General features: G+C 37.0%; 2 protein-coding genes across 6 annotated transcripts; both read right to left on the reverse strand.

The window, feature by feature from the left end:
- Positions 1-435: 435 nt before the first annotated feature.
- HOXB3 (homeobox B3) lies at positions 436-25766 on the reverse strand. Of its 5 annotated transcripts, XM_072111633.1 has the most exons (5): positions 25621-25766; positions 20014-20189; positions 8457-8517; positions 3728-4266; positions 436-2376 (listed from the first exon to the last, which is right to left on the reverse strand). In XM_072111633.1, exons 4-5 carry the CDS (start codon positions 4146-4148, stop codon positions 1631-1633), a joined length of 1167 nt encoding a protein of 388 aa, XP_071967734.1. In that variant the 5' UTR covers positions 4149-4266; positions 8457-8517; positions 20014-20189; positions 25621-25766; the 3' UTR covers positions 436-1630. The 5 variants fall into 5 exon arrangements, with proteins under 5 accessions (XP_071967734.1, XP_071967735.1, XP_071967733.1 ...); XM_072111634.1 differs by lacking the exons at positions 20014-20189; positions 25621-25766 and adding an exon at positions 15954-15971; XM_072111632.1 differs by lacking the exons at positions 8457-8517; positions 20014-20189; positions 25621-25766 and adding an exon at positions 6601-6751.
- On the reverse strand, positions 21783-23941 carry HOXB4 (homeobox B4). The gene is made up of 2 exons (XM_072111637.1): positions 22893-23941; positions 21783-22459 (listed from the first exon to the last, which is right to left on the reverse strand). Exons 1-2 carry the CDS (start codon positions 23269-23271, stop codon positions 22176-22178), a joined length of 663 nt encoding a protein of 220 aa, XP_071967738.1. The 5' UTR covers positions 23272-23941; the 3' UTR covers positions 21783-22175.
- Positions 25767-26950: the final 1184 nt, after the last annotated feature.

The following is a 26950-nucleotide window of genomic DNA, read 5'->3' on the forward strand; positions in this document are numbered from 1 at the left end:
GCATCATCTATTACAACGCCAGAAGAAGCAAGCTGTATCACAACCTGAATATACCATACATAAAATATTAATGCTTTTACATGCAAGGGTACATAAGTAATCAGGTGCAATTACTTCTAATTTGTCCCCAGGATTTTCAGCTCCAGTAAATAGATATATATAGTCCGTGAGCTGCCTGCCCCCACCCCCCTCTATTTTCTTTCTGAGTTATAGAAGAAAGTTTACATAGATCTACAACCTGCAGAAGATATGAGCCTGGGCTTTTTCATCTACTTTCCCTCTTTTACATTCACCAAACAACTCTCCATACAGGCAGCTTAATAATTAGGAGCAAATATTGACATTCTTCCATTCAGACATATACAGAAACCAAGCAGTCTGTCTGGTAACTGTCCCCAGTCTGTCCCATGGACTAAACTAACTAACACATGAAGCTGATTTTATAACACAAAGTTTATTCCAGGATTTTTTTTTTTTAATAACAGACATATTTTTTTGCAAATTAAAATGACCTACAAGGAACAAAGAGTTCTCCAGAGGGTTTTGTGCAGCCTCCCTATTCATGGCTAGACAATAACAGCTGGATGAGTCTTTCCATGCCTCCAGTAGGAGTAGTTACATTACCCATTAGTACAAGAAAACAAACTAACATCTCTCTAAAATACTAGAATTAAATAGGCAATATTTTACAATGACAGGGAAACACAACCTTTTAGAACAAGAAAATACAAAAAGTACATTTTTTTTCCTTCTTAAATCTCATAAATACGTTAATATGCTGGATAAATAATACAAAAATGAGGGGGGAAAAAAATAATTGTTTCAACGGATTCCATAAGCAGCATTAATAAATATTTCTAGGCAGATCTGAGGGATCTGGGCCTCTGGGCTGCTCTCACCCTTGTAAACTCGAAGTGCAAGGAAGATGTCCACACTGATAGCTTAGCAAACACTGAGCAGGATTCACTGTGCTTAGATTGGTGAGCAGACATCTCCTAGTATAGTATAGTATACTATATACCCTGTATTCACGATAAGACTAGAGGAATCATTTGTGGCCTTTAGGAAAGGCCAACAATTATTGGAACCCATATATTTTTTAACAGAGAACTGACACCAAAAATCAATGATCTACATATTACATTGTTCATTTTGATCTTAAGGCCTAGGTTCCTACCACTACAAAGCAATATGTCTCCTGTTACTTACAGGACAATACACATGTGAACCGCTATAAGCATACATGGTGTTTACAAACAAAATGATCCAGGATCTTTCAACATTTTACTATTTATCCCAGCCTATAGCTGATCAGGTGGAATTTGTCACATTCTACTGGTAGGATGGAATAACAAATGCCATTAAAAAGGGAGCCAATATTATTCCATACAACATAATACTAACAGTAAATCATTCCCTATCAAGCAAAATGAAACACAGCCTTCAGAAGCACTTGTATTGCTGATATTGTGGTTGAATTACAGTGTGTGATAGAGTCCTGTAATATCCAGTATGTAGAAAAAAATGTAAAAAATACAATAACAGCAGATCAACACAAATGCTTCTGGTTGATCAATAGGCAGTGCCTTTGCTCAGCGTCCCCTACAGTCTAGATGTTTCCACACAAAAATCACAAATGGGTCAGTTTTGGGGCTTCCTGGATCCTTCCCTGATGATGTGATGAGAGCTCTGTGTAAGTTGGGTGGGGTTCACAAGGTGCATGGTGCTGGCTGGTTGGCATGGAAGGGGCGCCACTATAGTCCATGTTATTGGGCTGGTGTGCAAGGTGGTTAAGACCATACATAGAAGGGCCTTGTGCTGGCACAGAATCCACATAGTTCCCCCCAACATACACTGGGCTCCCTTGCATACTAGGAGAGACATAGCTGGCGCCATTCCCTGGTAGGCCATGGTGATCATACTCTGGAGCGGTGTTTCCATACTTCTGTTGGGAAGGACAACCTTTTGCTGGGGTCTGGTAGTAGGCATTTTGGTGGGGTTTGTTATTAAAGGGAGGTGGGGAAGGCGCCTCATAATTTGCAGTCATTGAGTGCATGGATCCCAGGAAGCCTGCAGAGGATTGCATGCTGAGAGGTGGAGTGCTAGTAGGCGAAGGTCCTCCTGAGGATGATGACATCCCTTTTACCTTTTGATCCTTCTTATACTTCATTCTACGATTCTGGAACCAGATCTTGATTTGCCTCTCACTGAGGTTGAGCAAATTTGCCATTTCCACCCTCCTGGGTCTGCACAGATAGCGGTTAAAGTGAAACTCCTTCTCCAGCTCCACAAGCTGTGCGCTGGTGTAGGCCGTACGCGCTCTCTTGGAGGCAGAGGAACCCGGGGGGCTCCTGTCACCACTGATGCTCTCTGTAGCTTCAAATGAGATAAAGGATAATTACTACACTCAGAAATTGAAAGCATTATTCCATAATAAATTCTGTAACATGCTTTGCCCAGACCTGGCCTTTACCACATTAGTCTGCACTTCATAAGCCTGGCATTTATTAAGAGCTCTGCCCCCCAAAGCTGCCCTGCTTTATGGAGATTTGATCAGGCAATGTAGGCAGTTGCATCCTGACCTTTATCTAAGATTCCATTATTAGTGAGATAACAACACATGGAACAGGTACATGGCTGCACTAGCTCCTGCCTCTCCATAGATAGACAATAGGATGATAAGGGCGTCTATTACAGCATTTATGTGATGAAAAATTATTGAATACAAGCAAAAAAAGGTTATATTTATGACAATTAGTAGTCATTGACTCATAATTTTAGGGCTCTTTCGCGCTTCTATGTGCTATCCATGATTTACACATCTAGCATACTGAGAGACTGTTTCCCATGAGTCTTTTCTCATTTCCGGTTTCTTTTACACTGATCTGCGGGCCATACAACCATGGGCTTCCATAGAAGTCAATGGATCCGCATTACAAAAATGGAGAGCACAATTACGTCATCCATGTGCACTTCATTTTTTTTTTTTTTCAGATGATGCCATCTAATTTTAGCCAACCGTATGGTTTTATGAGCATGTGTAAAAAAAAAAAAAAAAAAGCAAACACACACACACAACAATATGGATACAATACGAATTTTCATTTAAACAAAAAAATAAAAATAAACACATAAATGATGGATGACATCAATTTTACATTGATGTCAATGGGATTTTTAACCTCCATTCTTTACTTTCTTTTTTTACAGAAGTAAACAATGGAAATTTGAATGGAAGTGTGAACTTAGCCTAACACATGGACTGCCAATTGATGCTATTTTTGCAAACAGGCAACAATCTCAATGGCATGAGCCCTACACATTAATATATAATTGTCTGATTTTCTAATTCATGAGAAATGGGGGGCATTACATTATAAAAAAATATTTATCTACAATCAACATTGGAAAATAATAAATAATTAGCAGTAATTTATTGGAGAATGGAGGTAGACACTGACTTAGCATGACACAAGGGGTTAATAATACCTAAGTGGTAAGTGCAGCTGTTGGAACGATCTACAAAGCATAAACATGTATGTAAATGTTTGCAACTGTTCATAAATATAGAAATATTTGTTATAGATGAGTCACCATGACAAGGGTGAAGGTGCAGATCATTTTATGAAGCAACACTTTAGGCACCCAAAGTAAAATGGCCTCCCGTGCACCAATGGATAACCCAGTAACAGATAAAGTGAGGCAATGTGTATGGAGGCCTAAGTACCTGTGGCAGGGGGGCTGGATTTCTGCTTGGAGTTTTGCCTGGACTCTTTCATCCATGGGAAGATCTGTTTGCTGGTTGTATTAGAGGGGACCTGTGTTTTTACCGATGAGGACTTGGCTCCAGGCTGGGTGCTGCTGTTACTGGGGGCTGCAGGGGGGTTCTGTTGTGGGGACAGAGAAGAGGCCTGGTGGTGGTCAGATGCCAGACTGGGGCGCATGCAGCTTCCATTTAGGTTTTTAGCTTTAGCCAATGGACCATTGTGTCCCAAGGATTGCAAGGAACAAGACGAACGCTGGAAATCATTGTCGAGGTGAGAAGAAGTCCCAAAAGACTGCTGTGGCCCATCATAGCCCAGAGCACCTGCCTGGTACGAGTAGCCTCCAAAGAGAGTGGGGTTGTCATAGTAGGATGCTTTCTGCATCTCCTGGATCCCCAAAACGTGTTGTCACCTACTCGGAGGGTGTCCCCACCCTTACAGAATAACATTGGCACCCCGCAGTCACCTGGCACGGATATCCTTTGTATCTGTTGAAGCCAACCTAGGAGAACAAAAACACAATGCACACACGTATTAACTCCAGAAACAAAATAACAGATTCATAACATCGAGATATATATGAACAATGACGGGATTTGGGGGGTTTCTTGCCCGATTATATCAGTATCTGCATATTAGTGTAAAATTTTCTTGGCATAAATCGGAGATAAGCATCGATTAAAAGGATCACATTTCTATATCAGCAGCTTCTAATCCTGAAAAAAATACAAATGGAAATGTAGCTACAGAATTCGGAGTCTTACCTAGAAGACACATTCTTATATCCTGCATAAAAAACGGCATAATAAACATTTTACACTCTCCTTGTCTCTTTATCTTTCCTCTCAGTTTGCCAAATAAAACTCCTTTAAAAACCAGAAAAACTAGCAAAGCTGCCTGTGCCCGGAGCTGAAGAATCCAGGATAATAGCTGCTGTCCTGAGCCCAGTGCTATGATGTATGAGGGTCAACCGAGCACCCGGAGACCTCAAACAGCTCCACAATTCCTTTTATTCCTCACCAGCACATAGGGAAAAAAACACAACTGGATCTTTCTTTGTATTCCAAATATTTTCAAATTCAATTTCCGTGTTACAATATTTTATTTGTAAATATCCTTCTCTAAATAATAAATACTCAGTATTATTCCATATAGGCACAGCGTCGAGTCTATTTACCAAAATAAAAAGGTTTAAGGGAGGATCCCCCTTTAAGCAAGAAAAAAATAGAAGTATTTATGCTTTTGCATTATGTATATATAAGCTTTAACTATACTGACATAACTAATATATAAATATAAATATAACTAATATACTAAATAGTATATAAATATAACTAATATACTAAATATTTTTATATACTGTTGTTGATGTATAAAAAAGTATACACTATATCTATATATCTATGAGAGAAAGTGTGTGTATATTATATATATGAAACAAATAATGGCATATTTTTGCTTGCAGACAGTCAGCCTTGCAGTGTGTTCTGCTCTGTCACAGGAGGCCTTGTTATTGTACAGCACTAAATATTGTGACCACATGAGTTGTTTTGTGTGAGATAATAAAACGTTTGGAATCATATAATAATGTCAGCTAGGAAATAAGAAGAGAGGGAGAGGTAGAGGTAGAGTCTCTCTAGGTCTGGGCAGCTCTTGCTCCTCATCTCTCCACACGTCACAAATGTCGCTCATTTATCTTTGTCGGAATCCTAATTATTTACTCCAAGGAATTGTTAAAGAAAAACTCTCTACCTGAATAATAAATATTAAATGCTATGCTGTTCCAATTAGCTACCACTGCCCCCCATCTTCTCAGGAGCTAAACAGAACGAATATTTTATATGTTATTTTGTATTGCTGGATTAATAGAATGTAACTATTTTTTATAAGGGGCTTTAAATCACAGAAAAAAGGCATAATTAAATACTATAAACATCCAATTATATATATATATATTTATATTACATTCATATAGAAATACATCTCATGATTTTTCGATTTGCAATTCCGATTTTAAATTCCTATCAAAATAAATACGGGGACAAAAAATAGGAATTGAAAGTGAAATTTAAAAAACAAATGTGCCAATATTAGTGGGTGACAAAGCATAAGACAATAGACACAGGCTGTGCAGCACCTTGATGGGGGCTGTCTGGCCACAAGTCTCAATGACAGAAATCTAGCTGTTGTATTTCCTACATGAAATAAACAGATTGCAGTAAATAGATGTTTAATGAGAAGCTAAGAAATAGGGAAAGTGTGTGAGCAGAGGAGAGCTAAAGGCAGCTGTGAACTCTTCTTGAACCGAGATTGCAGTCATATGGTCATAAATCACTGGGACACAGACTCCGCCATTCACTGATAGACTATTTGGGTCCAGCTTACCTTAGCAGACTGTGAAGAGCATAGCACTAGCAGGCATCATATACATCCACTTCCAGGATCAATAGGCAGCCTGGCGAGCAGCATGAGGACCCGGGCTAGAGAGGCAGAGCTGGAGGAGATCCGTGCTAATCCCAGGGCTTGCAATGGACAAGCTGAAGCTTCAAGGCTGCCCTATACACCGCCCTACTCTCCTGCTAACAATGGCCCCAGCTCCTCAGCCTCTTCCAGGAGCAGGAATCCTGCATTCTCCAGCCAATATCCTCCAGACAATTACCCCAAAAATCACCATTTGCTTTTCCAGCACAAGTCACCGGCTGTTAATGCTCTAAGCACAGCGTCAGCACTGAGGGATTATGCTAATGACAGACGTGGACAGAGGCCTAGTCTTCAAGCTACCCCTTCTCCTGCTCAATTAGGTGCCAGGCTATGCTAATAGAGCACTTGGACTCACCTAAGTATAAGCTGCCTGCTACATTCTGCCTTCCTTATTCCATCCAGGGCGTCTAGTTGTTTTCACAGCCATTGCAGTTTAACCCCTGCACCTCCACTGGGGGCAGTACTTGCCAAGAAGCTGCGGGAAGGCAGGGGTTAATGGACACTTCTCTCCCCCCCACCCCTCCTTCTCTTGAGGTATTTTAGATAAATTAGTTAATAATGCACATTAATTATATTACACATCCATAAAGAAAAAAATAACTACTAAGTTTTGTTTGTTTGTTTTTTATTTTCTGGGAAAAGCCTGGCCTAGTAAGAGAGTGTCAGGACTATACAGGTTTAAATAAAATAAAAAATAAAAAAAAACTATAACGTAGATGGGGGAATTGCCTTCCTTGTATGTGCAGTGTCCAATGTGGGTCTATATAGCGCTCCCTGGAGTCTAACCCTTTCATTACCACAAGATAGTGAAGGGCTCAGGCTGACAGTGAGTCGAAGCACTGCTTAGGGAGAGGTTCATAGATTGTTAGCTCTTTTTAGCATGAACAACCTGACCATTGTATTACCCTGTAATGTCTTGTATGTACACATGATCTGTACAGCACTTCAGAATATGATGGCGCTATATAAAGATCTAGTAGTATTATTATTAGGTGATTAGGTGATAGGAGAGGTGTGTGCACCACCTGGTGTAGCTCAGCTGGGTCATTGCCTGGTTTCCTGCTGTGCTATAGCACTTAAAGCACCAGGATACTTTAACAAATAAAAGTAGTGTACAGCAGTTTGCCTTTGATATACATAAGAGGGTGTCAAGAGTTTACATCCCCTAGGTCAGCAAATTCCAACACTTAACACATGGAGTCCATATTCTTTTAATTTAAAGATAAAGAGAAGAGTATATAGATGGCTATGGATGGGGTTGTTGCAGTTTGTTTCTCCTGGTATGTATATAGTTTTCTGCATTAGGTTTACTACATGTTATACAGTGGAAAAAGAATAAAAAGAATGGCGAACCCCTTCCATACAATGCCTTGTGTTCCAAAAAGGGCAAGTTAGGGTCAGTTATAGGAGATGTGGTGAAATTATACTATGAAACACTACAAAAGAGAAATTTGATGTTAAAAAAATTTACTTCAGACATGATAAGGAATGTGGGCCATACACTGTATGGAATATATATATATATATATATATATTGAATTGAAAACATTACACATTGCAAGAAAATGTCTTCACCCTATTGGCCAGACCAAATCACTAGCAAGATATTGCCCTTGGCAACCAGTCAGGATTCTTTTATCTTCCAAATGGTGTTGGGAAAATATGGCTAAATCCTGATTGGTCACTATGGCCATCCTCACCTCCTATGTAGGATACACAATTTCACATATATAGTAGTATTTTCCATTATACTATGAGCATTATCACTAATATGTATAAGTGTTATAATATACATATGTAATGTCTTTATATAATACTGAATAAAGTACAGGCAATCCAGCCCATGTAAATCATAGAGGGGTAGGTGTTAGGCGAGGAAGTGTGGGCTGTGTCATATTAGAATGACATCTCATAGGTATGTACTACTTGGGATTGTGAAGTGGAGATGGCTATCTCTAACAAGGTTCTTCATGTACAATATTATGAGACTCTCCTGCTCAGTAGTAAAAAAAAAAAACACTAGAAAGGTAATAGTAATGCCACATAAAGTTGTTTTCTTTTGTAACTTTTTAAGCTTTTCAATATTTTAGCAATTTTACATTCTTATATTGTCTATATACACTCCTGTATGCCATATATTACACATATTACATCCATTACAAAAAAAAAAAAATATCACTACAATGAGAATTACCATATGATTGGACTTACCAGATTAACAATCGTGTCCAATAAGTATCAAACTTCAACAAAAATGGACAGGAGAAGTTGCCTGTAGAACCAAAGACACACAGGGTTACTAAAGGGTCTCTAAATCCTAAGCAATATCATTGAGTGTAAGCTCTTGTGACCAGGGCCTTCATTCCTATTGTTCCCTCTGACCATGTTATTGCTTTTTAATGTCTAGTTTTTGTTATTTATGTAGCCCATGATCTGTAAAATATGTTGCAGCTATATAAAGATTTATTATTATTATTATTATTATTTATTATACATTTCTCTTTTTGCATGTGATGTAATATATTACAATAGATAGAACAATATTAAGACCTGTCCACCATAAAATTGATATTTCAATAGTTTTACTATTAAAATATGTACTAAAAGGCCCCTGCAGGATACACATACCTAGGAGTGAGGACAGGGGCCTACCAGTCTATGGAGATAATTTGCTCTATTAGATTGTAATTACTGAAAGCACCTAGTGAAGGGAGAGGTGTTAGGTGTAATATATTACCCACAATGGTGTATATTCCTTGTGGCAGGCACGTGGCTTGCCTTGACTGCTGTGATATATATCAAACCTCATCTCTAATGTTTCTGCAGCCTGTGAGTTACTGGCCTTTAAATATTATTAGCTCACATTTATACTGAGTGTAAAACCATCACAAATCACTGTGACCTCCTCATAGTAAAAGCAGGGGCTGCTGGCCATATATTCTTTATTACACGTGGCCCTGGCACCAAGATACAGAAGGCATCATGGCCAGTTAATTATTCATTTCCAGCAAGGAAAAAAAATATTACATATGAAGACAAAATCCAACTGATCCTAGATAAAGGTTGTAACATTGTACTGAAGTCTGACAATTATCTGCACACTTCATACTGCATGACCATCAAAATCATCAAACTGTTCCTACATATGAGCATTCACTCACCTCTAACAGAGAAGCTGCATGTAGGACCTCACCCAACCTCCCTCTAAGGTCACCTCTCCTGCAAAGGACTCATTGCTGGTGACCTGAGATTGGTGTCAGAGCCACACATTGATGAAGTGATGGCCCCAGTGATGGACCAGAGAGGTGGCAGAGCCTTAGGCATCAGGGTGACAGAAGTTTGGTGGCTGCTCTCTGCATTGATGCCTGTGTGATATCATCTTCAGGGCCAGGACAATGTCTTGAGGTGGGTGAAAACCGGAGTGGACTGTACTCCAGCAAGAAATGACAGGACAACAGATAAAATTCCAGTTTCTTTAAGGAACTAGTCTTCAAAGCTCTGCATCTGCTGGATGCTTGGGGTCCTCTGCTCTAAAGTGATAACCTGACTCTGCACTTTGCTGGAGGGTTTAGGGGAGGTGGGTTGGCTCACACCCACGCTTCATATCAACCTAGCCAAGAGCACTTCCAGGCTATATCCTTCTCACTCCTTCCACCAGGGCTCTGCCACCATAAATGACCAATAATGATGAGAAGTCAGAGCCAAGTAATTCTGAAAATTTACCACTTCCCTCCACACGAGGTCTTATCAGCCTCTAAACTTTTTGGGAGAAAAAAAAAAAAGTTTGATATTTCATCTTAGAAGTGTTTGGATTTTCTGTAAATTCTCCTTCTGTATTTTAGAGGTTAATTTTTAACCAGACAAGAAGACTCTGTGCCTGTTAATGTTTAACGGGGTATCTATGATCGTATTGTTATGTGACATCTTTGTACGGTCTCTAAATCATAAGGTCACAGCCTTTCCCTATTTTAACTCTCCTAGAAGGGACAAGTATTGACTTTAAATTTCTGGCGACCCTTTATTTCGAGCTCATTATTGAAGCCTCTCTAGACACAACACATCATCATTGTAATAAGTGGATATCGCCCTGACTAAATCTCGATAAATAAATCTATTCATGGAGAAATATTAGGAGCTGCAATATCCTTACCAGAAATCTAGGGATTCACCCAGGCACAAGACAACAACAAAGGTAGTTTAAATCCCCCCCACCCCAAAAAAAAAAAACTCCATTAATATCAATTTATTTCAATGAAAACTTTGTTTTCTTCATCAACTTGATGATTTATGATAAAATCAATTACATTAAGGTCACCGAGGACCTTGTGGTTTGTCTCAGATTTCATTCCTGAGCAGATGAACCGCTTGGTTAAAAAAAAAAAAAAATATTCCACTTTAGCTGGAGGCAAAGAGAATAATTCCGAGGCAAGGGAAATTTAATGGAAGACAATTTTCTGCGAAAATATCAAGCTTGGGTTTCATGTTCCTGCTGTATGGTGATATTTTTCTACACATGTGCAGTGATTCGCCTGAGGAAATCGGAGACCAAAGTGGAAAAAAATTGCTTCTGTAAACTCACACTTTTATATTGAGATGTTGGGCTTTAGAAAACATAAAATGCCATCGCCTTGTTAAAACAGAGCCGAATATATAATGGGTCGTAAATTATTTGTTCCTTACTCAAAGCTGTATTAATATTTCGTTTTTGACATTTAACATGTTGGTAGCTTTATATTCAAAACGAACAAATGACATAGTAGAAATATTTGAAATTGTAATATATCACATCATGATGTATGGTATGGATGTATTATGTATGGTAATAGATAGATACATATTTGGATTTATTTAGTAAATAAATCCTTACTACTATATATATAGACTATAGCTATGAAGGGGAAGAAGAGGGGCCCATTGTGTTTGGCACTTGTAAATCAATGATTCACCAAGAACTGCTCTTTTCCACACATTTGCACTGTGTGGTGCTATCTTACATCTGTTTGTTGTGCCTTTGCCAAACGCTAAGGAGGTGACAAATGTAACAGAAATGCTGAATGTTACTGGAAACACAGGATTCCCAAATGTAAGAACCACATGGCTCCTGGAGAAGATAAAAAAACGTATACTATTGTATGCACATCACACAAATGTGCACATATACACAGACAAACCCCAAAGCTATAAACCACACACACACACACACACACACACAATGTTACAACCCCAACATTCTGCACAATCATCTCTACAGCCTCAGGCCAGTCAAAGGTGCAGATTCTATAGGTGCAATCACAGTGGCAAAAAAAAAAAGTAACACCATATTTTTAAAGCAAAATGTCTTCATGTGATTGGTAATTCATGTAAATTAAGGCAATTTGGCAGCAAGTTGACCCATTGACATTAATAAAATTTCCAATATAATCTGTCAAAATAAGAACTAAGCAAAATGTACTCAACCAAATGCAAGTGTGAACATGCCTTTTGGGTGGGTTCCTGTATATTTGCTGCGTCTTTTGAGCAGTTTGTGAGAAATCTGATGACGCTTTGGTGCCCCGAATTGAAAAATGCGGCATTTTTATGTAAGGCGCAAAATGATCTCTGGCGTCACAACTGCCAAAAATCCATCCCACTAACAACTACTGGATCCTTTCGAGTTTCATATTCTCTCTGGATTTTGTACGCTGCACCAGAGGCGCTGTACATATGTGAAAGCTACTCCATGTTTTTGTTTAGGTTCTTATATTCGGTTTTTGCATCTACCACCAGTGGATTAAAACAGAGTAAGGCTAAGTTCACACTACTGTTCAAATATGAAGGAAAGAACGGAGGTTTGAGATATCAATGAAAAATCAATGACATTAATGTAAATTTTATGTCATCCGTTATCCATTATTTTATTTGTTTTCAAATGGAGAAAACGTACCGCTACCACCGCCATATTTTCTGTAAAAAAAAAAAAACTGCACGCATAACAGATGAGATAAAATGTACATTGATGTCAATGGGATTTTTAATTTATATATTAAACCTCCATTCTTTATGGAGGTTTGGAGGATAATGTGAACTTGGCTTAATACCATCTGTCCTTTATATCTCTTCTCCTTGTATGATACACGCCTAATTTTGTCTTCAAAAAAGCAATTAAAAAAATAAAAATAACTGAACACATTAAGAAAAAACACTCAAAACCTTCATGTGTAAATTTTCCCTTGGACTTATACTCACACTGATGCAATGGTTTTGTTCAGTAGGGTTTGCCTTTTTTCTGGACCCCAGAATATTGCAGTCTACTGCGCCTTTTTGTCCACCCCTTTTCCCCAACCAACCTTTCAGACCATATAGACAATGGGATCTTATATGTCTATTCACATCTGTGCTAAGAGCATCCAATAGGGTTTTGCCTTTTTGGTAAAAAAAAAAAAAACAGCACAGTTTACAGCGTTATATTTGTCGACAAAAATCCCAAAGGAAACTTAATGGATCCATTATAGTAATTGGGGCTTGTTGTTTCCCCTGCATAGATTAGAAACTAGGCCTCTGCTAGAAACCCAAGCCTTGGGGCTTTTGTGAACAGAGCCCAATCAATGGGATCCATCAGGATCTGTTACACAATAGATTTCTCTTATTTGTAAAGGATCCTTTAAAAATTAAAGCCATGATGCTAGTGTGAACACGCACACACCACCAAGATTATGTATCATATAGATATGTATGAACAATAATAACTTCACTTAACAGAGAGACATAAGATACGCCAAATGCAAGCAAATTAAAAACATACATTTCATCTCAATGTATCTCAATGTACACGCACTGTATATACTACACACATACACAGGACACATGAGCAGCAGCTATACAATACACACCTCCCTTTCTCTCTCCTCCATATTGACAGCACAAACTTGTGTACACCACACACAGAGCATTTCATTCATCTGCATACAAATATGCAGGAAGGTCACACATTGTTCACATTTATTTTTATTATTATTAACATTTCCGATTATTTCGGATTATCTAATGACAGACATCCATAGATAAGTGTGTACAGAGCCTTAAGTACCCAAAGTGTGCTTTATAGGTAACCGTTCACTACACAAAACACAAAACCTACAGCATCAGGCCCCATTCAAATCATTTACACAAAAATCCATACCCCAAACAAAAATGTAGTAGTATTTCACAACAGTATTTGTAGGCCAAGACTAAAAGAAAAAGAAAAATTGAATCTAGATGAGAATCAAAAGGCCATATTTGAGGGGAGGGGGAGCAATGGGGGTTGGGAAGGTTATGTTTGCCAAATAATACACTGCAAAAGATCTTAGGGGAAAAGGGGATTTGTAGGGTTTATTCATTTTCTCTGTTTAGCTTCCACACCTGGATTTGAATTACAAATACTGATGGGAAATTCTGACCAAAAAAAACAATAGTTACACATTTTAAGTAAATACATTATACACAAGATATTAACAATCACCAATCCACCAGTGTGCCATACTACATAAACTATATATAACACAATCACACACATCTATACTACATCACATAGCATGTGTTCTAGTCTCTTCTCTATAGTGACCCCTCTGCTTTCTGTTCCTTCTCTTTCCTCATGTATTTTTCTTCTCCTCTTTAGTGTCTAACTGTATTCAATATGTTATATAACCAGCCAGTCCTTCCTTCCTCTCTCCTTATACATCTATGTACTTTCTTTCATCTCCTTTAATCCACACCTTTCCATTTCCATCTCTCTCTTTTTTTTTTTTTACATCTATGTACTTTTTAGGTTTGGCCTTTAACATTAATCTTAGTTATGTTATTAAATATGATTGTCCCTATGACAATGTGAACTAAGATCAAAAACAAACTATAAAGTAATAATAATAATAATAATCATTAATAATAATACAAGTTTTAGCAAAACAATGGTATAAAATAATATAGCCCTCTGTATACAAGAAGGCATATGCCAATAGCTGCTTATGACTGTATATTTATATAGGACAGTGTGTAAATTGGTACATTTTAGTTATGTATCTGGCTGGGTATTAAGTAGCCTGCGTTTTTTCACAATGGTATCTGCCTTAATAAGCTTATTATTACTGACTGTTTCTAGGGCTTATATTTAGTGCATCATGTGGAGAGTGTATTATATAGATATACAACCTTGTATGGTAAATGATTAACCATAGGGATTGCTTTGTTCTGGATGCACCATATTGGGAAAGCTACTGCTAAAACGACATATATGTATTGTTTCTTTGTCTCTTTGTCTTATTATATATTATTATAGATAGGCATATAAATAGGAAAATGGATATAGTTTGTATATATACCAATAGATAGAAATTTATAGATTTGATTATTGTTGACTTCCATTCCTACAACCTCCTCCCTGTATTTGTACAATTTATTTCAGTTTTCTTTTTAATGTTAAATTAATTCTTTCCCTTTCCAAATAGCTATCCGAGATATTTATTAAGGTATCTTATGTATGTATATATATATATATATATATATATATATATATATATAGTTTGTTTTCCTTATTTATTTTTCTTTCAATATACCTTTTGTGAAAAATAGCTATCCATGACAACTATGTGCTGTAAGTCAATGGTTTCACTGATTTAAAATAGGGATGCCAGAAGACTATGTTCACACGGCAGCATTCTGCTCAATATCATTACATAGGGAGATAGTATAGAATAGATTCCATGCGATCTTTTGTGTAGAATACTATAGTGTGAACACGACCAAAGTGTTTCTTTTCAGCAACCTCGATTTTAATGACCAATGTCACGTTTCAGCTGGTCAAACGCTATATAAACGCAACAAACGACTTTATAATAACGGTACAAACTCCCCATACTTGCCACAGTATATGGCTTCATGCCCTACAATCTCTATGTTGAATGGCATATATTTTACCTCACCTGCCCCTTTGTTCTTTACTCTGTACATGAATACTCCTGGTTGATTCATTATTTCATTGTGATGAATGAGATAGAGCTTCTAGTGTATATATGTGTGTAGTCGGCACTGACAGACATCGGGAAAGTTACCAGTATGTGCTGGTACCTGAGACATCCAGTCTGTGCACAAGCACCACTGCCTTCTGCTTGTATATTGTGTCTGTAGATAAATGTATAAACTTTAGCCATTAATAGTGACTGTATAACACACTGAAGGTCCGACTACAATGTAACTAAACCTAGTATCTACTGGATACCCAAATATCCATTGGGTATGCACACTTTTAACAAAAATATAAACTTGCACAATAAACTTCCCCCCTTGCATGCTTGCAGTGTGGTAATGTGAGACCCCAGGCCAGTCATGTCCCTTTAAGTGCCAGTGTAAGGCAAATGCTGGAGGACAGGAGTGGAGGGAAAGCTGAGATTCTCATCAGAGGCTGATCCTGAGAAATGATTCAGTGCGGACAGCATCATAAACAACACAACTCTCCCACAAACACACAATGCACCGCGCTGACACCCCTATCGTCATAAATCAAGGCCATTGTAAGGGAATAAACCTTAAAATCCTGTCTGATCGTCTCTGTGGGTAGAAGCACACATAGCTGCGAGTCAGGACGGATGGCAGGAAATGAAGATTACTATTTGTCACCATTTACGACAATAACATTAATAAGACACAATAAATTTACATGGACACAGACAGACAGAGGGAATCCCCGCTACTTACAATAATCCAGCCCACGGTGTGGCTCTGATCCCACTTGTTTTATGCCAGCCCTTGTCTCCCTCTCCCTCTCTCTGCTCTCCTTCTCCTTCTATCTGCTATAGGCTGTTCTTTAAGGACAGTTGAATTTCACGTCAGACACAAGGAGACCATGTCTGCGATTTTCCTGACGAATACATATCTATCCTGCAACCTCTGCATTAATTATTTAATGAATCACGTGACAGGGTAAGGGAGGAGGGGGGTCTCACTTCCATACACAGAGGACCACTATGACCTTCCACAAAAACACCGGGGTCTTCAATGCCAGGAGCTGGGATACCAAATATTCCACACATAGACAATCATCAGGAGCTCAGTTTACATCCTGCTACACGATGTGATAGAAATTGTAACAAACTGTAAACAACATTGAAAAAATCTCTAATTACTATTCCTCAACCTGATATCTAATCATGTATCTATCAAATACACATCTATCAATTATCTATTAACTATCGATCGTATGTATAATTAATATTACACATATATAAAGGTATCACGTTTCCATTCTACACAATGTGATCTAAATGTAAACAAAGTAATTGTAAGAATATTTCCTAAACTCTCTAGTATCGGCATGTCTCTATCTATCTATCTATCTATCTATCTATCTATCTATCTATCTATCTATCTATCTATCATCACACACATAAAGAAGTGTCAAGAACATTCTGCTACACAATGTGATATATATTGTAACGAAATACTATTATTTTCTTAAACTATCTATCTATCTCATCTATCTATCTATCTATCTATCTATCTATCTATCTATCTTGAGCATAAATTCTACATAAAACATACTAAAAACAGTGTTCGATGTTTTATAGGCGGTAAAGCACATACACTGCTGTGTGGCTGATGCTCAGTAAGGAAATAAAACGTTTGTCTATTTTTTCTGTGGACACTCGCCCAAAAAAAAAAAAAAAGCCACAAAGCCAGACATCTGGGTGAGGGCTTCAAAGCATTTTAGGGAGATAAAAGGTAAAGTTTATATAATGAGTGTGGAGATTGATTTAGGAATTTAAACAAGCCAGTTTTATTGGGCATCATAAATCTATCATTGAGGACACAGACTGCGAGAAATCTCCGAGTGTCAGCCCTCACTGTAGAACAATGGTGGAGCTATCCCTGCAATCCATTCTGGCTATCTTTTCCAGCACAATCCCCCTGCACAGTCAAGTTTCTTTTTCTGTTAAATAAATCATTGCTGAATATTACTAGGATTTAATATCTGCTATCAAATGTAAGAATGTATAGATGTTTACATAAGCATCCATCTATCTATCTATCTATCTATCTATCTATCTATCTATCTATCTATCTATCTATTTTTCTATCTATCTGTCTCACTTTATGTTCACACTACCCTTCAAACCTCCGTTCCTTGCCAGTTCACACTACCCTCAGGATTTCCATTTCTACTTTCCACTTTAAAATGTTTAAAAGGGAAGTTGAACCAATCCGTTTGAAATCCCATTGAAATCAATGTACATTTTTATGTCATTAGTTGTCATGAGTTGTACTATCATGCGTTATTCTTCCGTTTTTTTTACGGGAAAAAAAAATAACGGAGCTTGCAGCACTTTTTTTCCGTTAAAAAACTGATTCATAACGGATGGTGCCAAACTGATCATAACGGATGCCATTAAGTTATGTTTGCATTGAAGTCAATACGAATGGATAGTAAGTGTCAGTATTTACATTTGTGTTATTGTAGAAATAGACAGATATATAGACACACCTATATAATATATAAATATATAGATAGAAACACAGATGTTGGATACTATATTATAAATGTGAGGTATAGAGAGAAAAATAGGTAAGCAAATTTAAATGATAAATCAATAGGTAGATAGGTAGTTAGAAATGAGAGATGGGTAGATAGATAGATTTAATGGAGGTTTGAACGGTAGTGTGAAATGAGCCTATCCCTCTATCATGTCTATGGCTTGGTAGAATGTATAGGCATATATTCAGATAAACGTGTGCATCTGTCTGATGTACACAAACACATTGGAGTCAGTATAATTTATATTTTTCACATATTTTAAAGATGGACCTAATGTCATACAATGGATATGAAAACTGCACAACTATCCCCTAGAAATACTAGCTGGCTAGCTAAACAGTCCACAAATTGGAAACATACTCTGCAAAACACAGTTCCATATTGTGTGCCATATTGCACACTGTAGTGTCATAGTTGTGTGTATGAAGGGCCTTCTGTATACCACCTTTCATGTGTACATGCATTTTGATCTTTCTATGGAGCCAATGTTCAGTCTAGTGCACAAAACTGTAGATGCGTTTTTTTACAATGCAATTTTCATACACTGCTCTGCTCTGCTCATTTAAGATGTTCATCTATTGTTTAAAGGAGCAAAACAGCAAAAATTTACACTGTCATGTGATGGACACCAAAGCCTCGATAGACACAATTGAGCTTTGTGGAGTCAATTGGATTTCTATAATTTACTCTGTATTTTGACCAGATTTAAGTAAAAATTCATAATGGATCCTCAATGCAGATGTGAACCCATCAAATCTCATCAGATCACATATCAAAACAAATAGTTTCACATTCAATTTGAATGGAAACTGTATGTGGCAGCATAAGCATTGTATGAGGATCACAAAATCCAAGCACCTCCATAACACAGAATTTTTCTGCACAAAGCCCTGCTAGCTGTTCTTTATACTGATGAAATCAAATAAAAACGTATTTAATGGTATTTTGTATTGGTATTGTTTATGGTATATTTTGTATATGGTATTTATTAAATATTCTATCGTTTCCAATTGGTCAGACTAATATAGTGATTTTAAAATACATAGATGGTGATTTATAGATATTTTTTAAGCATAGACTATTATGCAAGGTTTTCTGCTTTTGTACAATAATCTATAGAGCAATGCACCCATTTATCAAGATGTTGATATATGAAAAATTAGACCTTATACACATAGCCCATACTATAAGATCATATGTACATCCTAAGTCAATGGGACAGTGATCAGAGCCATATGATGTCGTGAGGATAGTTTCATAAATGAATGTGTAATTACACTTTAGAAGACAATAGAGCAAAGAAATGGGATCCTTAAAAATACATTTTTTGACATTCACAATGAATTACATCTCAAGGATATGACAGACGAGTGCTAATTTAAGGAGACACGTCACAAAGTTTGTTAAAGGAGATGAACACATTTCAGTAAATGTTGAGATAGATGCAGAACCATTTTCTAAAATGACTGTGTGCATGAAGCCATGCAAATGAAAAACCAGGCCCCCTATAAGCACTGGCCAGAGGATGACTGTATATTGGGACACAGTTGTTGTTGTTGGAGTGTGCACACCAACACCTAATCCACAACTAGTGTTGTTTTGTATTGTAGCATTTTTTTTGTAAAAACAGAGTCAAAAAGGCCCAGATCAGATATGAAGAAGAACTCCAGGCAGCCATAGAACTCACACAGAAACAGATCTCCTCTCTGGAGAGATTCCTGAGTTTAGATTTGAGTTGTGCCTTGTAGGAGATGTTAAACACTGCACTGTCCGGCCTCACAGAGGTCACAGGGTTTCCTGGGTCATTCTCTGTTCATCACACTGGTTTGCCCTGCAGATGAACTCAGGGATCATTCCTTTCCACATTCCTTTCTCTTCTAAAGTGTATATATATATATATATATATATATATATATATATATATATACTGGTCACATAGTGTTAATTAAAATCTACAGCTATGATATACAAAGTATTGGTGATACTACAAGACAAGGAAATATACTATTCAATTATACCATGAAAGTTAGTCTATGAAGAGATAAATATCTACGTGAATATTCGGACCCACACGAAAAGACATGCAACATGGAGAAGCAACTTTCTCCTGATAAATTTAGGTTGTGATCAAAGAGACTTCAAAAGAGGGTTTTGTTTATAGACACACACATTACAGGAGGTAATAAAGTCATAAAATGCAGCAGCCTGGTGACAGAGCTCTGTTACCTTGAGGGCTCCTGGAATCTGCTCTCACAACTTCTAATTTCCAGGCCATGTTTGCAGAACTTTTCCAAAGTGTAAAAATAAAAAAAATCTCCCTGCTTGCACTTGTGACTCTCTTGAGGATCCAGGGACGCCTTCACCTTTTTTTTCTCTCCCAACAGAAGGTCCACACAGATTTGCTGTTCAATAACAAAGACACAGAGTAAGGATTTTTTTTTTCACTAGTGATTAATGATTTTTCTGCATAATTCTCACATTTTTCTTAGGGCTGTGTCTACAAATAATGGTTGTGAACCTCACATTCAACAGAAAGAGGTGTCCACTGGCCATTCTGCTTCTCAGAAAGAAGCATCTTTTATTCCATTCTCACGAGGAAAGAAAATGAGAAATATATTGAGGGGCTGCGCCAGATGTAGCTTTCATTCTCTTAAATAATGCAGACTATGGGGATGAGGAGACCTGAATAGTTTAGTTTATTTCCAGAGGCGGTTTACAGTCAAGGTCCCAAAATGTTTCTAAATTAACCTCACATGCTATAGTTTAAGCAAACTCTTATAAGTTCTGTAGTTATGTATCTTTATGAAGGTCTATCAGCTTTTTTTTTTTTTTTTTACATATACTTTGTTAAAGAACATATAGATAATTATTTTGCCAAGAACATAATATAATGATGAAAATAATATTTTTAGTAGTAGTTATATTTATAACAAATACTATATATTTACAATAGTATTTATCATAGTATTACAATTACTGTCATTATTTAGTATAATGTTACTATATATTTACTATAGTATTTATAGTATTAATATAATTGTTATTAATAATCCTATATATTGATTATAGTGTTATTATCATCATTAATATTATTATTATTCTTAATAGTAGTTGTAGTATGCTATTAGCAGACCACATCACAAACCTTAATATAGAGATATAGACAGATAGATAGATAGATAGATAGATAGATAGATAGATAGATAGATAGATAGATAGATAGATGGATGGATAGACAGATAGAGTGGTGTGTTGTGTGTGCAAATATTATTTTTTTTCTATGAAATTAATTAATTGAATAAATGTAATAAATATGAAGCAAACTGCAGGTGTGTAAATTCACACATCAGAATTTTGGGTTATTTACTACGTTAATAAAATACAATTTTCGAAAAAAAAAAAATCCTTTGGGACATAATTAGAATTAAACGAACAGATGATGCAGATTAAATATAAATAAAATAACAGTATATAACAGTAAGTATATACATATAAAAAGAGTCCAATAGTATCATTATTATCAATAGTAACATTATATTTACTCCATAACTGAAATCCAGTAATAGGGAACGAAAATGAAAATTAATCCAAGGCCGCGTCTCACAAAAGAAGCCATTTGTCTTGTTGATTATCTATTTGCTTGTCAGGGTTTGAGCTATTGCAGTGGCCAAGATCCTTTGTAATATAAAAAAACACACACAGAAAAACCTGAAAACACTAAGAAACATCTGTGCAGCAAAAAGAAAAATGTCTAATGAATGTAAGAAAGAAGGTGATTTTTAGTGTGTAGAATAAACTTTCAGCTTCCCTTAAGTGCTATTTGCCAGTCATTATGTGGTGTTGTTACAATGAGTAAAGAACAAATAGGATTTCATGTAGGAGATTAATACTACAGATAAGTCTTCATACAGACAGAGACACTGAGATTTACATCAGAAAAAAAATATTTATTTATATACTATTTACAATAAAACAACAAAGTTGAAGATGAGGGGTTCTGTAGTATATACATATGGGTCTGCATGGACAGGACTCACTCCCAGGCCCCTACCAGGGGATAAGGATGGAAGATGCTTAAGCTATTACACAGCAATCATAAGGCAATGGACAAGAAGTCTGCAGTACATTGTGTGTGGACATCACTAGCAACACCCAGTGTCCTGCTGTAAGATCACAAAATACAGAACAAGGAGCCTCATTTATTAAAGGGAGCGTCGCTTCTGTCATCCTTTGTACCACAATGTAAACATGACAAATGGGCCAGAGTTTGTCGTGATTAAAGATGAAACATAGATCTATCTTCTCCAAATCTGAAATCTATCTACAGCCGAGGAACAAAGCCAAGTCCCAGCCAAGTCTTCTTCTTCCATTATAGAAAGGGAGAATTTTTAGGGACAGGTCGGTGAAGCTTTGTTCTGGTTCAGATTTGAGACAGGGTTAGACCTGATTTTAGTATTTGGAAGTTTGTGATCTTTTTTCCATTTCATCCTCCTGTTTTGGAACCATATCTTGATCTGGCGCTCAGAGAGGCGCAAAGTGTGCGCGATTTCCACTCTCCGCCTGCGGGTGAGATACCGGTTGTAGTGAAACTCCTTTTCCAGCTCCAGCACTTGCTGCCTGGTATATGCTGTACGGGATCGCTTGGCCTCACCCCCAGAATATGAAGCATTGACTGCAAGAAAATCACACACAACACAAGCTCAAGAAGGCCCATTGGAATAAATAGCCAAACAATACAAAATAAGTACAAGTTTTTCCATTTGTCACCCCCCCCCCAGCTATGAATTATACATAAACCCCCATCCCTGACTCCTATGAGCTGGGAAGTGTTAAAGTGACAGGATGCAGTGAAAGTTTACCCAATCTGCCACTTAAACACAAATTAGAAACAACATAAAACCTTAATGTAGGAAGGTCCACAACACTACAAAAAAGGAGCTTGGGAGAAATTTGAGGAGGATGGTAAAGTCTACTTCAAAGGCGTTTGGCCAAGTAGAGTCATAAAAATTTATGGAGGATGTAATTATACTGCCCTGCAAACAGCACATCGTAAATTTAAAGGGACACACAATATCCAAGTGTTAGTAGAGAGAAGAGACACTTACCAGCAGAGATGTGCACCTTCTTCATCCAGGGGTACACCACTGGGTCCTGGCAGGAGGATTCTGGGGGCTTCTGCTCTGAGGACAACTGGCCGCAGGATGGAGGTGACCTGGGGGGCTGGTGTTTGTCTTCTTGGGGGTGAGTCCTGGGGGATAGCATAGCAGAGGCTGCCCGGCCGCTGCCCTGGCAGGAGGAGTAGTGCAGGCTGGTGCAGGCTGATCGGGGGTAGGTCGCCCCATGCTGGAAGCTGCTGTCCCTCTTCTGGCTGCAGTAATACTCAGGAGAGGAGCTAGGGAGGTAATCTGTCTGGGAATATTCCTCGCACGGTGGAAATTTGGGGTCCACATAATTGGAGCTGATCAAAAACGAACTCATGGTCATTTATTTGTTGGAAATTAACCCCAAACCCATATACAATTTATTCCTGGAGTCCTGCTCGTTTTCCTGTTTGGTAAAACCCTCCTACTTACTGTCAAGTGAACAAAGTTGAGTTTACATGTGACACCAACAGCCAATAGAAATGTTCCCCCCATCCCCGGATAAGGAAACGTGCAGGTTATGTCTCCCCAGTCCAGAAAGTGCCCCCCGCCCTCCTGGAAGCTCCTGAAGTGTTAATACACCAGGTGAAGGGCACTACTTCTCCATCTTCTTTCCTCATCCAAAGCAAAAGCAAAATCTCCTCCTGTGTTCAGATTTCCTTAAAATAAGCCAGATTTCTGCTGCGGTTGGCGGAGGGGGTCTGGCTGGTGTCTGTAGACAGAGGAGACTGGCAGAGACAAATATCTTCTGCTCTGGATCGATAGAAAATTCATCAACTAATTCTGGATACTTGCTTTACTAAATTCCATTTAGGCACATTATTAAATTGCAAGGGAGAAATAGAAGGGATTTGTAGCTCAGCAAAATGAATGTTCTAGCCTCATAGTCATGAATTATTATATTGCAAATCCTGATCAAGGGTCTGGAGCTTTCTGTAAAACAAGTTCTGTAGATAGAATATAGGACAAGACACTTCGTACACGACGATCAGATTGCGCCCTCTTTGCGCCTGTTGCGTTTATGTCAACTGCATATCCCCCCAGACACGAATTTGTGAAATGATTGTCCTCACACAAATTCGGATCTACAGGGTACATACAGAAGACAGACAGAATCAGAATCTTCTCATTGCTTTCTGGCAGATACAGCTCAAGCGAAATCCTACAAAATCCGAAAATCACATTTGCACCAAAACGATGATAATATAATTAATGCATGAAATGTAATAGAAAACATTACATCCACAGTATGCCATAAATAAGCAGCTGGCATCAGGTAGTTCACACCATAAATATATCTGTCGGATATAACACCTCATGAATACATTGGAGCTAATATCTCCATAAACAAGCAGTAAATTAGCTGCACCTCCCAGATATTCGGCAGACTCTACCCAGACCATGAATAGTATATAGGGACCTATTCATAGGCACAAGTGTGCAGATAAAGAAGTAGATAATAACATGAAAGAACAACCATCAAATCAAAGCAGAATCATCAAAGTCTATTATCTCCTCAATTATCACCAAAATCACCATGTTGTTCAAGATATGACAAAAATCAGTTCACAAGACATTAACATTGTCCACTTGAAAACTACAAAACCAAAGTATCTTACTATAGTACATAAAGTATAAAACAAGCACAATCCAACAGTCTCCAATATAGCGAACACATCGCCCATGACTTTACAGGTGATTATAGTTTTTTTTTTTGCAGAGGTTGCATTAAAAGTGCAGCAACTATTTATTCTAAGTTATTTTATAAAAAAAAAAAGTAATATACTACATATACATTAAGATATATGAACACAGAAGAATATAGAAGCACTTTATATGATCTACCAGATAAAGCTTTTTTTTATCTACTAATGATTCCTTGTGTTTGTTTCTACTATCTTGTTTATTTTCTTCCTATGTACCTTTTAAATGTCTATATTTAAGGATCTATGTGTGAACCCTTGTTATTTAATCTAGAACTTAAATATTATATATATATATACATATATTTAAGTCCTAGATTAAATAACAAGTGCTCACACATAGATAGATCCTTAAATATAGACATTTAAAAGGTACATAGGAAGAAAACACACAAACAAGATATATATATATATATATATATATATATATATATATATATATATATATACCCCAGTCACTGTTCATGTCTCCCTTCATTCCAAACATTAGAACATTAGGCCTGTTTAGTCTTTCTTGCTGTTCTACCTCTAATATGAACTATTCTGTTCATAAAGTTATTATTATTAATTGTTATTATAAATATTGCTGTACATAATAACATTGCTGTTATTGTTAAAATGTATACATTCATAGCATTTATTATATTATCAGCACTAATATTATTTAAATAATAATAGGTATGATTGATATTACTATTTAAATAAAATAAAAATTTGAATAATAAATAAAAATGTATAACTGTAATAATAATAATAATAATAATAAAATAATGCTAAATGTAATAATAATGCTACTACTAATAAAAATAATGATAATAATGATAATAATAATAATAATTATTATTATTATTTATCCTGAATATATTGTCTTGCTCTCCAGCACACCTTGTATCCCCCTACCTACGTCTTGTTCTTCTACCTGTAAGACTCCCCCTCCCCCCGTGGCGCCCCCTCCAGTTCTCCTGTGTGCTGCAGCCCTGGTCACATACCTTGGTCACACTCCATGCCTCTTCCTGCAGGTCTTGTTTTCTTCCATAGAGATGTGACAGAGCTCAGGGACCTCACCCCTTCCTCCTGTATGTGCATAACAGTAACAGCAGCGCAGTACAAGCCTCTGCTCCTTGGTGCGGTCAGGCTCTGGGGCCTTATGAGCCCATTAGAAACACAGATCCCCAGTTTTTTTGGGGGAATTAATCTCATAGTTTGTCAGTCTTTGTTAAACAGCGAGGCGTGGTGTGTGTGATGGCCGCTGGCATTTTCATATAGTTACAACAAGCTGTGACCTGCGATTCACCCTGTGCTGGCCTCTCCCCCTGCACACAGGCTGCCATCATACATGAAGACTTCTATATCTGGATCCAGGGCTCATCATCACAGCCCCAGCCTCTGCTGCATCACATAGTACATTTATAAGAAGTGCAATCCCTGCTTTATACTGTACATATAGCACCACCATCATGAATAATGTTGTTATAATTCAAGAGTTTTAACTTTTGTATAAAACTGCAAACAAATGGGTGATAAAAAAACCAACCATCATCAGTGAGTACATTAGTTTTGATTAATAATAAACATGAACATAATTAAACGCAGCTTTAGTACTATTGAAGTTTATTGTTAGTGTATCTTATTTTTGAAAAATTGGAAATAATTGTGAAGGTAGAACATTAGATTTTTACAGTATATTAGTTATTAACTGTCCTAATAGATATAAAGGTATATATATGCCTTATATTTCGCATTTGTACTATTATGTGAATAATACTATGTCTTTTATTTTTACTTCTTTTATCCATGTTTTATAATGCTCCTTATCTTTAGCTGTGAATATTCCTTGAACGAAATACTAAACATTAGATTAGTAGTAAGTAGTAAAATGAAATAAAAACGAGAATACTGGTGGTAGTAAAACTATTACTAATCATTTATTACTCATCATAGGAATATAATAATAGTAATAAATTATAAGTAATCGTTTTACTACCACTATTACTACTATAGTAGTAGTTGAAATAATAATAGTTGCAGTTTTCATGTTTACAGGACTTATTTAATTCCCTGATGTTATTCCTTTTACCTTTAGTCCTATAAATTCCATAGTCTCTAGTGTCTATATATAAAGGTCCGTCAATTGGTTGTAGTTAGGATGAGGACACCATGCAAATATAATATCCTATTTATTTTTGTGTTCTCTTATGTTTATGCGGAAATATAACAGTTTGTTCTGCTAAAACACTCCCTTTGCTAAATTATAATTACATTCCACTATAATATACATGCAGTAATCCTCATTAACACCATAATTATTGCAGTAATCAT

This window comes from Engystomops pustulosus, chromosome 6, assembly GCF_040894005.1.
Source record: "Engystomops pustulosus chromosome 6, aEngPut4.maternal, whole genome shotgun sequence".
Taxonomy (NCBI): Eukaryota; Metazoa; Chordata; class Amphibia; order Anura; family Leptodactylidae; genus Engystomops; species Engystomops pustulosus.